The sequence below is a fragment of the Sorghum bicolor genome, chromosome 2, assembly GCF_000003195.3.
Source record: "Sorghum bicolor cultivar BTx623 chromosome 2, Sorghum_bicolor_NCBIv3, whole genome shotgun sequence".
Classification (NCBI taxonomy): Eukaryota; Viridiplantae; Streptophyta; class Magnoliopsida; order Poales; family Poaceae; genus Sorghum; species Sorghum bicolor.
The window spans coordinates 62,055,642-62,071,831 of NC_012871.2; the positions used below are offsets into that span (position 1 = coordinate 62,055,642).

The 16,190-nt window shown below is 39.8% G+C and overlaps 2 protein-coding genes across 2 annotated transcripts; both read right to left on the reverse strand.

The window, feature by feature from the left end:
* Positions 436-3,485, reverse strand: LOC8063717 (serine carboxypeptidase II-3). Its single transcript, XM_021452844.1, has 8 exons — positions 3,284-3,485; positions 3,121-3,228; positions 2,695-2,969; positions 2,309-2,578; positions 1,918-2,027; positions 1,733-1,819; positions 684-792; positions 436-597 (listed from the first exon to the last, which is right to left on the reverse strand). The coding sequence occupies exons 1-8, from the start codon at positions 3,315-3,317 to the stop codon at positions 436-438; spliced, it is 1,155 nt and encodes a 384-aa protein (XP_021308519.1). The 5' UTR covers positions 3,318-3,485.
* Positions 11,937-16,179, reverse strand: LOC8063719. The gene is made up of 6 exons (XM_021453553.1): positions 16,174-16,179; positions 14,719-14,865; positions 13,228-13,293; positions 12,590-12,784; positions 12,349-12,501; positions 11,937-11,951 (listed from the first exon to the last, which is right to left on the reverse strand). Exons 1-6 carry the CDS (start codon positions 16,177-16,179, stop codon positions 11,937-11,939), a joined length of 582 nt encoding a protein of 193 aa, XP_021309228.1.

Consider the following 16,190-nt stretch of genomic DNA (forward strand, 5'->3'; position numbering starts at 1 on the left):
TTTCCATCATCCGTCTATAACATCTCTTAATGTTGGCTCTTGCGTACACATGGTTTCTTATCTAACATCGGTCTTGTCATTCGTATTTAATAGACTATGTATATAGGTATTTTTGGTGATATGCCAATGTTTTTAAGAAAAGAATGACAAAGTGAGTTTTATGAGGTTAAAACTTTCTGGGCACATTACTCACTCTCTATGAGTTACGAATTAAAAAGTATATAAAAAGGATAGTAGCAGTGTTTGAACAGTTGCAGCAACAGTTTTGAACAGTATCTAAAAAGCACCATAAATATTCGCAAAGAAGAAAATAAACAAGACCATAAATAGTAGCAGTGTCTCAGAGTCGTGGAATCTTTCAAATCTTATTATTCATATATCTAGTAAGACTGGAATTCTCCTTGATTGTAGATGGACTTGAGTAGTTCCTCGGTCTCACGGACGCCACAATGAAACCGCAGGTGGAAGCACGCCTTTGAGGAAGGAGTAGAAGAGAACCAGTGATCTCTTAGGCTGAAAACTTGGCACCAGGTGACCAGATCCCCTCACGGAGGCAAACGTGAATCCTCCCTCGTATTGTTGAATGTAGCCTCCAACCTGTGTATACAAACCATCAAAGTTTAGCACATATAAATAATCCTATCGCATCTTCTTCTTCGAAGCTGAGTTCGTCCGTGTATTACCTCATTGGCAGGAGTGTACCACGGGCGCCATGGCTTTGTGACGGCAAGATCGAGGTCCTTGATGGAGTACCTCGTTGCAGTAATTGGGCACTTGTCATCCATATCGCCACTGCCAACGAGTTATCCATGATGATTATTAACAGTAAAAAAATTACCAGTTGATTCTTAATTGAGTAAAGTCCACTACTGGTCCCTAAACTTGTGCTGTCGTGTCATCCCGGTTCCTAAACTCACAAATCGATTGTTTAGGTCCTCAAACTTGTTCATCTGTATCATCTCGCTCCCTAAACTTGTTCAATTGTGTCATCCCGGTCCCTAAACTTAGAAATCATCCGTTTAGATCCTCAAAGTTGTTTAGTTGTGTCATCTCGGTCCCTAAGCTTGGTTTTGAATCTCATCTGAGTCAAAACAAAGCGATCTAACAACTCTATATCAAAAAATAATTCATAACTTTTTCGTATGAACTCAAATGAAGACAAATTTTATACCAAAGTTATAGTCCTCAGCACAATCTACAACTTCGTAGTTGAAAAGTTTTTTATTTGAAGTCGTTTAGTGTTATAAAATTTAATTTTAAATTTTAAAATCTATAAACTTATAAAAAATATTTTGGGAACCTAAACGATTTTAATTTAAAAACTTTTCAACTGCAAAGTTGTAGATCATGTTGCTGCCTACAATTTTGATATAAAGTTTATCTTCATTTGAGTTCATATGAAAAAGTTATGAATTATTTTTCAATATAGAGTTTTTAGATTCATCCTGTTTTGACCCAGATAAGACTTAAAAATAAGTTTAGGGACCGGGATGACACAACTGAACAAGTTTGAGGATCTATATGGGAGATTTTTAAGTTTAGGGACCAGGATGACACAACCGAACAAGTTTAGATACCTAAACGGTCATTTTGCGAGTTTAAGGACCGGGATGACACATCCGAACAAGTTTAGGGACCGCTGATGGACTTTACTCTTCTTAATTTGTTCTTTCCTTTGTTGGAGTTTGTATTGTTGGCACAAGTACGGAAGATCAATGGGGATGGTAATTACCTGTACACCCAAACTCTTAATCCGGTGTCGATAAGCCATGAGAGCGTTGGCACCATTGTTAACGGGGCGTCATTCCAAGGTAATCCCCTGAACCAATGACAAAAAAAAGGATTTCAGGTCAGAATAACCAAATGGATTTGCCAAGAGCAAACAGTATGTCAGGGCATGCAGTTGCCACTACTTACGCACAGATTGACCAGTCGGTATTGAGCCGAGCATGGATTGCCTTCTGCACCTCAGGGGAATTCAAGTAGACCTCGACGTAGTTGCCTATGCACGGATCGTAGCCAGATAACTGTCATAATTATACACATCGGTATAATTCATCAATCAGAAGTGCCTGCTGGATTCTGCTCCTTTTATTAAGGAACTTTTCTTCGAACAATAAGGATCAAAGAATTTGATAGAATAATAACCCATGTGTTTAGATGCACGTACATGTATCCACCTCTCAATGCACACTAACCCACACCAACACAGATTGAGGTAGATACATGTGCATCCAAATAAGTCTTTAACAAACTTTTCTTCGAACAATAAGGATTAAATCATTTGATATGAATAATAAATACTTACATAGCTACTGGAGTAGCTCGTCCCGTTGGGCGCCTGGATGCAAATTGGAGCATAAATGTTGTACTGGTCGATGTTACCGGCGGTATTTATGAAGTTCTTCCCGAAGTTGAACGGTGACCTGGCCTCCTCGCAACAAGTGCCATCGGACGGTCCGAAGCTGCAGTGCTCGGTAATGTTGGCCCACATCTCGTCGGACATCACCCCATGGTTCCACAAGAACTCGAGAGAGCCCTTGTCGTTCTTGTAATAATCAAGATACGGGTTGCCAACCTGAAACCGACCGAGGAGAAACCAACACGACTACCTACTAGTTAGCCATATCGTGCTTATTAGCCGTGCGTAACTGCAAGTGAAGTTATTAACTGCCATGGCGCCGCTCGACTTACGAAGATCCCCTTGAGGTTCGTCGGGTTCTTTCCGGTGAGTTCGCGGACGGCCACGATGACGGCGGCCAGCTCCGGGATGTAGTGGCCGGCGTAGCTCTCACCGGCGATGTAGAAGTCCCGGCCCTTGTACTCGGGGAACCGCTCGAGCCAGTTGAGTATGAAGTTGTACGAGTCCATTGCCGTCCTCTTGTCACCACTCTTGTCGTAGTCCGACGACGTGTTGGAGTAGGAGAACCCGACTCCGGCCGGCGACTCAAGGAAGATGACGTTGGCCACTGCACGATGTCGTCCACACAGAAGAACGTCGTCAGAATTCAGAAAGATGACACCGGCCGGGTCTCTCGTCGTCGTCTCGCAGGCGCACCTCGTTTTCTTTTGCAATAACAACAAAGCCGTCACCAACTAGTACATGATGGCTACACGTACCGTTGTTCCACGAATGCCTGTTCCTGCTCAGGGTCTTGCCGTCGGGGTTGACACGGAACGGACCGAGCTCCGCCATCGCGCCGGCTCCCAGCGACGAGCACCCTGGCCCTGCGCGCGTGCAACGAACACGTACGTACTACTCATCAAATTGCATCTTGCCGGCGAACGCCAAAAGGAAAATGCATGCATGCATGCATACCTCCGTTGAGCCAGAGGACGAGGGGTTTGGAGGCGGCGTCGTAGGGGGACTCGACGAAGTAGTAGAAGAGCGCGCGGCCGTGCTCTTCGTCCACCGTCACATAGCCGGAGAACTGCTCGAAGTTGACGCGCGGCGGCTGCCCCGGCAGGGACTTGATCCTGTCGGCCTCCTTGCTGCCCTTGGGCGACTTGCAGTACGTGGGCAGGTGACCGAAGCTTCCCACGGGGTCAGCCCATGTGTCGTCGTCGGTTTCGGCAGACCCGGCTGCGGTTGCCGATTTTGCTTGGGCCTGCCGGGACTCGATGAACTGCCTCAGCAGCGCGGCTTGGTCCAGGGCGGCGTTCGCCGGCGGTAGGGCGAGTAGGATCGCCGCGAGGAGAATGCAGATCTGATTCCTCGCCATTTTAGCCTTAGTTCCTCTGCGAGCTCGTTGCTTCGATCATCAGAATGCAAAGATCATCTCGTGTTTATATATAGAGAGAGACTGAGAGAGAGTTGACTGTATTTCAGGAGTTTGGTTTCTCCGAACGAATTACGAACGCCATGAGCTAGCTGCCTAGCTGTAATAGTTTGGCAACACTTGCACGACGAAATCGCCAGTAGTTTATTTCTTACAGATTTTTCCTAGCGTCTTCGCTTCGCATCGCACCCCCGTTGTCTGGCGCTGTCGGCGTCCAACGTTGGAGTTTTGGATCTTGACGGAAGTTTGTCTGTTTCTCCCGGCGACGCCATCGATGCCGAGGTGACACCTCTCCAAGGACCCAAACGATCGGATCGATAACGTAGAGACCAAGGTGACATTTCTATCAACGCGTGTGCAGACCGAATATACTCTAAGTCGTTGCTAATATTGCTAGATGCCCTTTGGAGACGCATGCATGGTCGTCGATCTTGTACTAGCATCAGCTCGGCACTGGTATAAGCAGATGTTCTATTTTGAAAAATTTTACGAATTTTAGAGGACGTAGAAATGTTGAAAATGAACCTAGCGGCCCATTGTTAGTTAAGGAAGAAACCAATTGAACATGGTTTCCAAACCGGGCCAAATTTATAGTCGGTCTTTTTACCAATTGATGCGAGCTGCCCTTTATATTCTAAGTCGTTGCTAATGCTAGCTGCTCTTTATAGTCCCTTGGCATGTGGTGCGACCTAAGACTGTCTCCAACGACATTACCTAAATGCAAAATGCATCTTTCACAGTGCAATAGGTCTCAAAAACATTCTCCAACAAAAGACACAAACAGAGCATGCATTTTAGGGAAGGAACGAACCGCGGCGCATATTTGCGTCGTCTCTATCCAAAGACCCAAAATCTTCGTCGCTCGTAGTGGTGGGCCCGTAGCGCTGCGGCGTGGACGGCTCGACGAGGCGAGCTCGCCGTCGCTGGAGCTTGCCGGAGGGAGGGAAGTTGGCTACCTCGCAGGGAGGGGACGCCGGAGTGAGGTAACAAAGGAAGATGCACAGGGGATGGGGCTCGCTCGAGGGAGGGAAGCCTCATAGCGGAGGAGCTCGCCGTCCGTCCGGCGAGGCAGGCTTGATGATGACGATGAGGCGCAGAGGGAGGCTGGTGGCGCTGTCAGATCTACCCACGGATAGGGGCGCTCGGCACCGCGGGTCTGTAGACGGAGTCGCCGGTGACCTTGGCGCTTGGTGGCTCGACTGGGAGGGAGATGGGGAGGGAGGGAGACGGGCCTGCTCAGGGGTTCGGCGGGGAGGAAGGGAAGAGGCGGCGGTGCTTGCGAGAGGAGAAAACGAAGACGACGGTCTCTTGCGTCGGCGGTTGGAGAAGTGATATTATGGGGTCACAGGCTTTTTTGTTGTGCGCAATGCAAATTGGTAAATGGGTCATATATTTGGGTTGGATCCGTTGGAGATAGCCTAACGACCTGGTTGACCTGAGGCCCATTAGCCCTAGGAATGCTGTGATCGTCGAGCTTGTTGTGGACTAGTGGGAATGTGGGATGGTGGTGGATGCCGCTATCGTCGTTGTGAAGAATTTTTTTTTCTTTTTTCAGTTTCAAATTTTGTTTCATTTCTGTTTTTTTTTAATTTTTTTCAGTTTTATGAGGTTTTTTAAAAAAATTATTTTCATTTTCAGTTATTTTAAGTTTCATTTTAGTCAATTTTTTATTTTTAAAATTTCATATTTAAGTCACTCTTTTAGGTCCGAATGTCTCCTAAATCCAACATATTAGTTGCTTCACCTACAATTATAAATTGTTACAAAAGAGTAGCCATTTCACACATAAGTTGCCATGAAAAGATTTGCCCCCAGTTTTAGATTTCATTCATTTTTTTAGTTTTTTTTGTTTTAGTTTCCAATCATGTTTTTTTAATACTTTTTAGTTTCACCTCTCAGTTACCTTTTAGGTTCGAATGCATTCCTATGTCTATATATTAGTTGTATAATAACTTACCCTCTAAGTTGACACCATATGCAATGTTTTTTATAACAATCTGCCCTTGAGAGTGCAGCTTGTCTTATTTTGGGTTGCTACTCTTGTTTTTTAATAAATTAGGAGAATACCCCGCGCGTTGCCGCGGAAATACAGATTAGTGGATTACATGGCATGATGACGCAGACAAACAAAAATTGTATGGTTAGTGGATTTTAGTTATGTGTGATAATACATTGCTTAGTTGGACAACTACATGTTGAGAGAAATATAGTGACTTACTGATGTGGACACTACAATTGCATAGGCAGTGGATTTTTAATTGTATTTGATAGTGGGTTGCTTAGTTGGACAACTCAACTTGTATGTTGAGAAATAAGTAGTAGGGTTTAACTTTATAGGAGTACTAGGAGAATACCCCGCGCGTTGCTGCAGAAATTTCAGATAATTTAAAAAGAAATTAGACTACTTATATTATAGTTATATGAATAAAACTATCTTGAATTTAATTTTGTTGAATGGTTTGACACATCAATATGAACATAGCTAAATATATGTTAGTAGATGAAGAGATGACTATCACAATTATACGTACTATTTGACTATAGTTACAAGTTTTAGTGGATTGTTGATGTGGATAGCTTGCATGTTGAGAGAAATCTCTAGTGAAATTTACCTTATAAGAGTATAAGATGTCCCTCCAATTTGTAGTTAGTCATGTTTCCTAGCTTATATAGTGGGCTTTATAATAATTTGACCCTCTAGTTGGCACTATACCTAAAAAGATGAAAGTGGAGACGTCAACGGTCTTCAACGTGCCTCCTCTGACTCCCCATGCCTCCCCACCCAACTCCCTCAGCCAGTCAGCCTCTTGAAAAAAAAACAGAGGCTTGTGCTGCGGTCTACTCCCGACAGCTCCTCCACTGCCCCACCCGTCCCCAGCCGACTGGCGGCGAACCATCTCCTCCAATAGGGCGCTGCCCTTGGCTATGATGCTGCTAGGCTAGCGCGCAAGATGACCTTAGGCGGCAATGCCCCCTCCCCTTCCTCCCTGATGGCTGCGATGGCCATGACAACAGTGTGACCGACCCATGGCCATGGTGGCTCTTGGTGGCGGCGCTGCCAACTCATGGGCATGGCGGCCCCTGGGCGGCTGGCACGCTCGATCGACGGGCACAGTGGCCCCTGGCGTTGCATGGCTTCCTCTCCCCAAGTGACTGAATGGCGCCCAGGGTATGCCCATCCCTAGACTTCCCACATCGTCAATAATAGGTAAGAAAATTTAGGTATGGTATTTTGCAAAAAATCCAAAAACCCAAAACCTTGAGCAGCTCACCAAAATTCTAAGGCCCTGTTTAGTTTGCCCCCCAAAATTTTTTCGTCCATCCCATCGAATCTTTGGACACATGCATGAAACATTAAATGTACATAAAAAATAAACTAATTACACAGTTTGGCTGAAAATCGCGAGACGAATGTTTTAAGCCTAGTTACTCCATGATTAGCTTTAAGTGCTACAGTAACCCACATGTGCTAATGATAGATTAATTATGCTTAATAGATTTGTCTTGCAGTTTCCTGACGAGCTATGTAATTTATTTTTTTATTCGTTTCTAAAAACCCCTCCCGACATCCTTCCGACACATTCGATGTGACATCCAAAAAATTTTTATCAGCAATCTAAACGGGGCCTAACACCAAAATTTTTTAGTTTTGGTGTTTACTTCCCAAAAAATATTGCAACATTTTCTGTCATATTGAATCTTGCGGCACATGTATAGAGCATTAAATATAGATAAAAAAGTAACTAATTTCACAGTTTATATGTAATTTGCGAGACAAATCTTTTGAGCCTAATCATTTTGGTGGATTTTCGACAAGGTGCATTTAACATTTCATTTCCACTTATACCAGTGATGCAAATCAATACATCATGTGTTTCTTTAACTTCATTATTGGTGCTAATATTGTTTCAAAAACCATTCTTATGGGAGCAACAAATTAGATTAACATACTTTTATCATCCGTAGAAACGCACGGGCATTGGCTAGTATTCTAATAATTTGTACCTAGTTTGCAACTTGTCTTGATGATGTATCATTACCCTCGTTTTTTAAAATGCCCCCGTCGGCAGCAAGTCATATTTCCTGCCTTTTGTAGTTTGTTGTGTAAAATAACTTACTCCCTAATTGGCGGCTTATGAAACATGTTTTTTAATAATTTGGCCCTCTAGATTGTAACTTGTGTTGTTTTGGTTCGTTACTCTCTCTAGGGAGTTAGTACCTTTATGTAAATACTATATAACAAATTTATTATATTTTTATGGTAACAGTCGATGTCCATACCATGTAAGACTTATGTTTTTGAAGTAGCCAGTTTATATTACATGGTACCAACTTCTTTTATAAATCTCCAACATATTTTTACACATAAATTGCTATTAAAATAAAATTATTCAAAATATAAGTAAGTGGAATCTATTTTTGTTCGTCTTGTCACATAGAACATGTCGATGCAAATAAAGTTAAAAACAGATACACCGTTCAAATGTCATAGCTTTTGTGGGAAAAAATGTTAGAATTTTTGAAAAACGTGCGAGTGCTTGAGCATCAGCTGCAATCACTATTGTCCAAACGCTGGATGCGGTCCGGTGGCCGAAGCAAAATAGGGTCGCGCTCTTGATGTTTGTGCAACCCGTCGCGGCTTATCGCAATCCTTCTCCAAAAACAGTGAAGGCAGGAGAAACCATATTTTGGTGGATTCAGCTTCCTTCTAAAAACAACTTTGACTTTTTCATTTTTACTTTGGGTCTTGTTTAGTTCACCCCAAAAACCAAAATCTTTTCAAGATTCCCTGTCACATCGAATCTTGCGGCACATACATGGAGCATTAAATATAGACGAAAATAAAAACTAATTGCACAGTTTACCTGTAAATCACGAGATGAATCTTTTAAGTCTAGTTACTCCATGATCGGATAATGTTTGTCAAATAAAAACGAAGGTGCTACAGTTCCGAAAACCGAAAAGTTTTCGGAACTAAACAAGGCCTTGGTTTTGGTTTCAGAAGCTATTTTCGAATGTGCTTGTTTGGTAAGACTTTTGATTAAGCAAGTGAAAAATTCACAACAAAAGCCATGCCAGAAAAGTCCAAATCTTAAATATTTCTTGAGGTAAAATCTACTTCTCTTATTTTCCAATATGAATTATATTTTTTAAAATTTTATTGAAATGAATAAAGCATCGCAAACATCTCATTGTCGATAGACATGATGCCTACCTCCACTAATTCCTAAATTAAATTGAAAAATTATAAGTACATATGTCAAGTTGAGAAATTAAACTCCGATAGATAGATTCCACCATTACACCGTAAAGAACCTAAAAGCATCTCCAATATTTTCTAAAAGGAGTAATTGATAAAAGCAATGAATTTTCCAAGTGGCTAAAAAAAGTTATCAGCTTATTTGTTGGGTTCTCACAACCATATCATAAATTTCATTTCTAACAGATAAAAGACAATTTTGCATAAGAAATTCTAAATTATTTTCAAATCATCCGAATTATTTTTATACTTTTTTTCTCTCTTGTACGTCTGTCTTCTCCTCCTCCGTTGTTCTTCTCTACATCCTTTCACCTTTATATTGGTACAAACACTTATATTTCCACCCAATTGTACCATTCTCCCAAAACACGGAAAGATTGGGTTGAGATAAGGGCTCGTTGAAGAATGTTTTTTTAATCTTGCCAAAAGAAGACTAGAAATGGTTTTTGAAAACTCTTAGAGATACTCTAATTTTCTATTTTCTAAAGATAATAACGAAATTCTGGCTTTAGCCATCAATCCACAATTATAAATAGAAAAACCTAAAAGATAGTAGTCCTAGAAGGCTACAAGCAATGTCAAGAGCGAATCACGTAATTCACAATGGAAGTGTCATTGAGCAGTTGCACAGGATATGCCGCGTCGCGGGGGGCTGGTAGGGGCGAAGCTGTAGTATCATTAGGGTGCGCCTATGCATCTCCCAAAATTTTAAAAATCAGTTATAGTGATCAATTTTTCATCATATATGTATCTCCTTATTATAAATCTATGCATCCACAAGACAAATGTATCCTCTTTGAATTTTGTCTAGCTTGTCCACTTGGGGCTGGTAGTATCTCCCATCGGACCGAAACATTGGTTTGACAGACATCTTGCTGAACACACCGGGCTTTGTTTAGTTCGCAAAAATTTTCAAGATTTTCCGTCACATCGAATCTTTGTTCACATTCATGGAGCATTAAATAAAGATAAAAATAAAAACTAATTACACAGTTTATCTGAAATTTATGAGATAAATCTTTTGAGCCTAGTTACTCTATGATTGAACAATGTTTGTCAAATAAAAACGAAAGTGCTACAGTAGCCAAAAAAACTAAAATTTTACCAACTAAACAAGGCATAAATAATTCTGCAGAGGCTAGAAGAAGCGCGAGCGGATGCTGTCAGCCTGCCATGCTAGCCCACGCCCATCTCACCCACATCGGCTATGAGATAACACATGCAAATGACTTTTAACCAACTAAAAAAAGTACTAGTATAATGCCCGTGCTAACGCCACGGTTTTTTTTTAAGAAATGCTATATTAATTTTTTTAGAGTTTTAATTTTGGTTAATTGTTTTAAGTCTATATATATTTTATGAATCATCAGTACATAAAGACATCTTTACATTTTCTCTAACTTTTTAATCAAATATTGGATATCTTCAGGGATGTTGTCGTAGCACTCGTTTGCACGACTCGCCAAAATTTCAGCCAAGAACTCCGTCCTTAGTGATCTTGATAGCTGTGAATGACAGATAATATTTTATCAATATTTAATCGTTTATTGATGCAAATATAGTTGGAGACTGTATGTGCTTACATTATTTATCGGCGGCAATCTTACACCATCCCAAAGCTTCATGAAATTGTATACAAGAAAGCCTCCCAAGTTCCTGTACAAGATCAGTTGTTTATTTGGCGTACAAATCTGAAATATTTATTACAACTACAACAAACTTGAACCAAATGACAAGTCATTACCAGTCTTTATGGTTTGATGTAACCTTTGTTACACATGAAGGGTATTCTCGCCGCCATGAAGATATACGGTGGTTCCTCCTTGATTTTGATAGTCCCATGGCGAGCATGAACATTCTAGCAATAGCTTGGAATGTAGTTGTATATGCCATATCTTGACTAAAACCAGGCAAAGAAGTTTGTTCTTGTAGTGGATCCATAATACGAACAATTTTGTTTTGCATGTCTATTATGAATAAAATGTACAGTCCGTCCTGATAATATGGTAGTAGAATCTAAGACACATGAAGAGAATATTTGATTGGTAAGTACAAAAAAATAATTAAACAAAGTATATATAGTAAATAAAACATAACTTACATTGGTACAGTCATTTATGTGATATTGCATGTCAGGCCAACACTCAAGTACTTTTTTCAATTTTTCTTGATATACTTTATTAACAGGTCCACAGCATCGTGGATCTCGTCCAAACCTAGTTATTTCCTGTTGAATTTGTAGTAATTAGCAATCTTTGATGAATTATACTATTTTATAATTATAATTATTTATAAATTTAAACTTACAGCAAATTTAAGATCCATGAGGTGGTATTTTTGTTTCCTCAGCTTCATGCCTTGGTTCTTCACGAGCATCCGAATACTCATATTAAATGATTCATGATCCAACTCTTTTCACTCTTGTAAAATATTAATAATATTTCTATGACTCAAAGAAATTGGATGTGGTTCTGTACTTCGTACCCACTCTTTGCTGAGAACACGAAAAAGGACAAAATTATTTATCGTATCAATGACACAGGTAAAACTTCGAAAGACTTACTCTAAGGTTTTATCGTTGGCAAAAAACTGGATGATTGTGGAAATGGCCTGCAATAGTTCTTCTTTGCTTGCCCACCTCAGTGTACTTATCATCTTGGGATCTCCCGAGTATAAAATTTGTGCTTCATCGAGCTCTTCCACATCATCAAATTGTTGATTTGGGGTTTCATATTGTAGGTCATTATCTATTTTCCCTCTTTTCTCATTTATCGGGGAGTTGTATAATATTGCAGGTAGCTTGAACCTAAAGTTATCTATGTCAGCCTGAAAACATGAGTAAGTCATTGTATATTAGTCTACGATATTAATCTACTTATTACATATTATCAAATTAGTCATGTAGGAATTACCTGTGTGACATGATCAGATAAAGTTGTCCCAGTCCAATACTCCATAAAATTAAGCATCCATAATCCACAACTACATCTGTAAATGGTAAAAAAAATATGAGGTTATATATATATATATATATATATATATATATGGTGTTAATACAATGACATGTAGATGGGAAGTAATTACGAATCCTTTTGCATTCTTCGGGCAATCATATGGTTAGTTTCCCAGGACGACACTTCAATACTATGCTCCCATCTGCTTGTGTCGAGTTTTTTGTTCTCTACTACATGTTTAATTATTCTTTCCATTCCTAATAACTGTTAAAACCGAGAGACCGGGTTAATTTTGATTTGTTTAGTTCAATAATTTAAAAAAGTATGTGTACATCAAAAAGATATTATGTTGTACCGTGTTTCGAACATCTACACATTCTATCATTTGCATTCCAATAGAGTCCATCATCTCCATTCCAAAAGAGTCCAATACTTGTATCTTCCGTTTTAAAGTATTCACGACTGCGAGGTACCAGTGACACAGTGGAATATTGATGGGTAGGAACACCTGCAGACATAGAAATTTATGCTCATTATATACTCTTATTCGGACGGTATAAAATTTATCATATGACAAATGTTATGTTTAAGCTTACCATATCAGCTTTTAAATAATCCTTTACCCTTGATTCAACCGCGGCTTGTCTTTTAATCCCTAAATCTTCAGGGTCTTGCTCTCCATTAGCTTTTAGAATTTGAGACCACCATGAGTTCTCCAAATATACATTTCGACCTTCTCTATGTTTGCCATATTCTTCGTGCCGCATTAATTCGATGTACAGACTTATGACCTGGAAGGTAATAGTTTGTCATTAAACTATTGTCAAATATTCGATACTGATAATAGTTAATGTAGAAAACATGTTAGTTAGACTTACAGAACCATTGACGTGCTCGCCCTCAACAAAAAGGCAATCCATGTCTTGTCGCTCCCCATAACACTCCTCGATTTGGACGGCTACATGTTTATCACTTTTTGTTTTCATGTATCTTATTACCTCTTCGTCTTCTTTCGTACAGATAATCTATAGAGGTTTTATTTATATATTATTACATATATATAAACCTTAGGGAGATAAGAAATTAATTGCCAAAATACGTACTATTAAGTACCAAAACTGTCGAGTACTCACCATGCGGCATTATCTGAACATTATTATTTTTTTTTTGGTTTATTATATTTAGGCAACACCATCACATTAGCATTGGCGCACATCGGATGCAAGTCATTTACTTGTTGTGGAGTCTGTACGTCATCATCTTTGACGTTCTTCTTTGTTCCATATTCTACTATAATGATCTGCATGGGCAATATGCAATATTATTAGTCTAAGATTGGATATTCGGACAATTTGTATGCAATGGTTCATACTGGAAAATATGAAAGGTTATTATGAAGGATGTTGAGTTGATTGAAAGATAGTGGTGTACGTCATCCTCCTGGTTAGCACGCTTCCGCTTCTTGTCTACGTCTATTTCTTGATTCTTTACTATTTCGGCAGCATCATTGATTTGAACCTCTAGGTCAATATTGCCCCGTTCTGGTAGGTGTGCATCTGCAAATATCTCTGAGTTAAGTAGAAAAGCATAAATCTAAATGGTTGTTTGTTTATAAAAAATTGCATAAGGTTATTGTGCTAACCGGAGTCACTGGAAATTGGCAGTGGATCATTAAGGACCGGACGTGGGCCTCTACGCTCTGGAACATAGCTATCATTTCTACGTAGCCAGCCCATCTCCTCATCAGTTTCCAGTTTAGACGGTAAATCATCTTCCAAGTTAGCATGTTGACATATGGAAATGTTTTTAGGTTCACGATATATTATGCAATTGTTGGTTTAATAAAAGATTAAAGAATGGGATATTGGTCACCTGAGGGCAAGGATGCCGGTAGTAATATTTCGGCATTGTCTTCGTTATGTATTTCTTGGTCAAAGGATTCCAATTTTGCCTCACTCTCTATATTCTTCTTGCTTTCTTTATCTAGATGAACAAAGCATTAATAAATAGTAGTAATAATAATAATAATAATAAATAATAATAATAAATAATAAATAAATAAATAAATAGACATAGTTGAAATTTAATCTCTACTATAATTGAAAACTTCTTAGGCCGTTAGACCAGACAAACTCACGCCCCAAGAAACTCATCGCAGCCCACTAATTCGGCCCACTAATCTCCACCATAACCAGGTCAAAACACGCATCTGGCTCCAGGGAGTGAATTTTGCATGCATGCATGCAGGAGACAGTTTATGTCGCAAAAATATTCTACTATTGGAGTAATAAATCTTTTTTAAAAAAAGGATACACCAAAATCTCAGCAAAAAGATTTATTACTCCAGTAGTAGAATATTTTTGCGACAGAAACTGTCTCCTGCATGCATGCATGCAAAATTCACTCCCTGGAGCCAGATGCGTGTTTTGACCTGGTTATGGTGGAGATTAGTGGGCCGAATTAGTGGGCTGCGATGAGTTTGTTGGGGCGTGAGTTTGTCTGGTCTAACGGTCCAAGAAGTTTTCAATTATAGTAGAGATAATAAATAATAAATAGCTGCAGTAGCCAGTAGATGTTGTATATGGTCCCTACTGGAGTACATACAGGAGAAAACGTTTTTCCTCCAAAGGCCAGTCTGGTTACGGCACGTGACATGTATCGTGATCATAGATCGATCTTAGTATATCCATATTCAAGTACTACTATAGGTTACACGTATACGTACCAGATCGGATCCGGGCGACGCGGTGTGGAAGACGTCGTGGCAGCCGGCGACGGCCGACGACAGCGCGTCGTAGTCGAGCAGGTCGGCCTTGCACAGCGCCAGCCTCTCCACCGCGCCGGGGAGCGCCCTCAGGTGCGCGTTCTTCACCTAGACATACACGCGATGTGCTAAGCGACATCACCAACGTCACAGGTATGCTTTTAATAATTAGGTATTTTTCTAATTTTGTAATCGAATCCAAATTTGTCAAAATTCTTGTTAAAGATGAGGCCTCGTCGAGGTGGGCCCAAACATCGCAAGGTCGCAATCGTCGTGCTGAGATTACCGATGAACGAATGGAGGAGATAAATAGGAGACAACGTGAGTATCAGCGTGATCGTCGAGCGAGGATGACTGAAGAAGAAAGGAAAGAGAGCAAGAGCAAACAACGTGATTACCAACGTGAATATCGAGCACGGCAGAAGGCTGCATCACAAAATAATTGCACTTCCACCGTTTTGACTCAAACATTGAAAAAAGTTGAATGTAGCAATGTGAGTTAAGTTTTATTTACTATATACTTTGTTTAATTAACTTTTTGTACTTACCAATCACATATTCTCTTTATGTGTCTTAGATTCTACTACCCTATTATCAGGACGGACTGTATATTTTATTCATAATAGACATGTAAAATAAAATTGTTCGTATTATGGATCCACTACAAGAACAAACTTCTTTGCCTGGTTTTAGTCAAGATATGGCATATACAACTACATTCTAAGCTATTGCTAGAATGTTCATACTCGCCATGGGACTATCAAAAACAAGGAAGAACCACCGTATATCTTCATGACGGCGAGAATACCCTTTATGTGTAACAAAGGTTACATCAAACCATAAAGACTGGTAATCACTTGTCATTTGGTTTAAGTTTGTTGTAGTTGTAACAAATATTTCAGATTTGTACGGCAAATAAACAACTGATCTTATACAGGAACTTGGGAGGCTTTCTTGTATATAATTTCATGAAGCTGTGGATGGTGTAAGATTGCCGCGGATAAATAATGTAAGCACATGCAGTCTCTAACTATATTTGCGTCAATGAACGATTAAATATTGACAAAATATGATCTGTCATTCACAGCTATCAAGATCACTAAGGATGAAGTTCTTGGCTGAAATTTTCAAGATTTTCCGTCACATCGAATCTTTGTTCACATTCATGGAGCATTAAATAAAGATAAAAATAAAAACTAATTACACAGTTTATCTGGAATTTATGAGATGAATCTTTTGAGCCTAGTTACTCTATGATTGAACAATGTTTGTCAAATAAAAACGAAAGTGCTACAGTAGCAAAAAAAAAAAAACCAAAATTTTACCAACTAAACAAGGCATAAATAATTCCGCAGAGGCTAGAAGAAGCGCGAGCGGATGCTGTCAGCCTGCCATGCTAGCCCACGCCCATCTCACCCACATCGGCTATGAGA

Excerpts from the sequence above, each read along its gene's own strand:
- LOC8063717 (XM_021452844.1), bottom strand. The coding sequence starts at position 3,317 with ATGCATGCATGCATGCATTTTCCTTTTGGCGTTC. Across the intron at positions 2,970-3,120 it reads CAGGCATTCGTGGAACAACG|TGGCCAACGTCATCTTCCTT; the intron begins GTACGTGTAGCC and ends GACATCGTGCAG. Across the intron at positions 598-683 it reads GGTACACTCCTGCCAATGAG|GTTGGAGGCTACATTCAACA; the intron begins GTAATACACGGA and ends TTGTATACACAG.
- LOC8063719 (XM_021453553.1), bottom strand. Across the intron at positions 13,294-14,718 it reads CGTCGCCCGGATCCGATCTG|ATCATTATAGTAGAATATGG; the intron begins GTACGTATACGT and ends TTGCCCATGCAG. Across the intron at positions 12,785-13,227 it reads ACGTACAGACTCCACAACAA|GTCATAAGTCTGTACATCGA; the intron begins GTAAATGACTTG and ends ATTACCTTCCAG.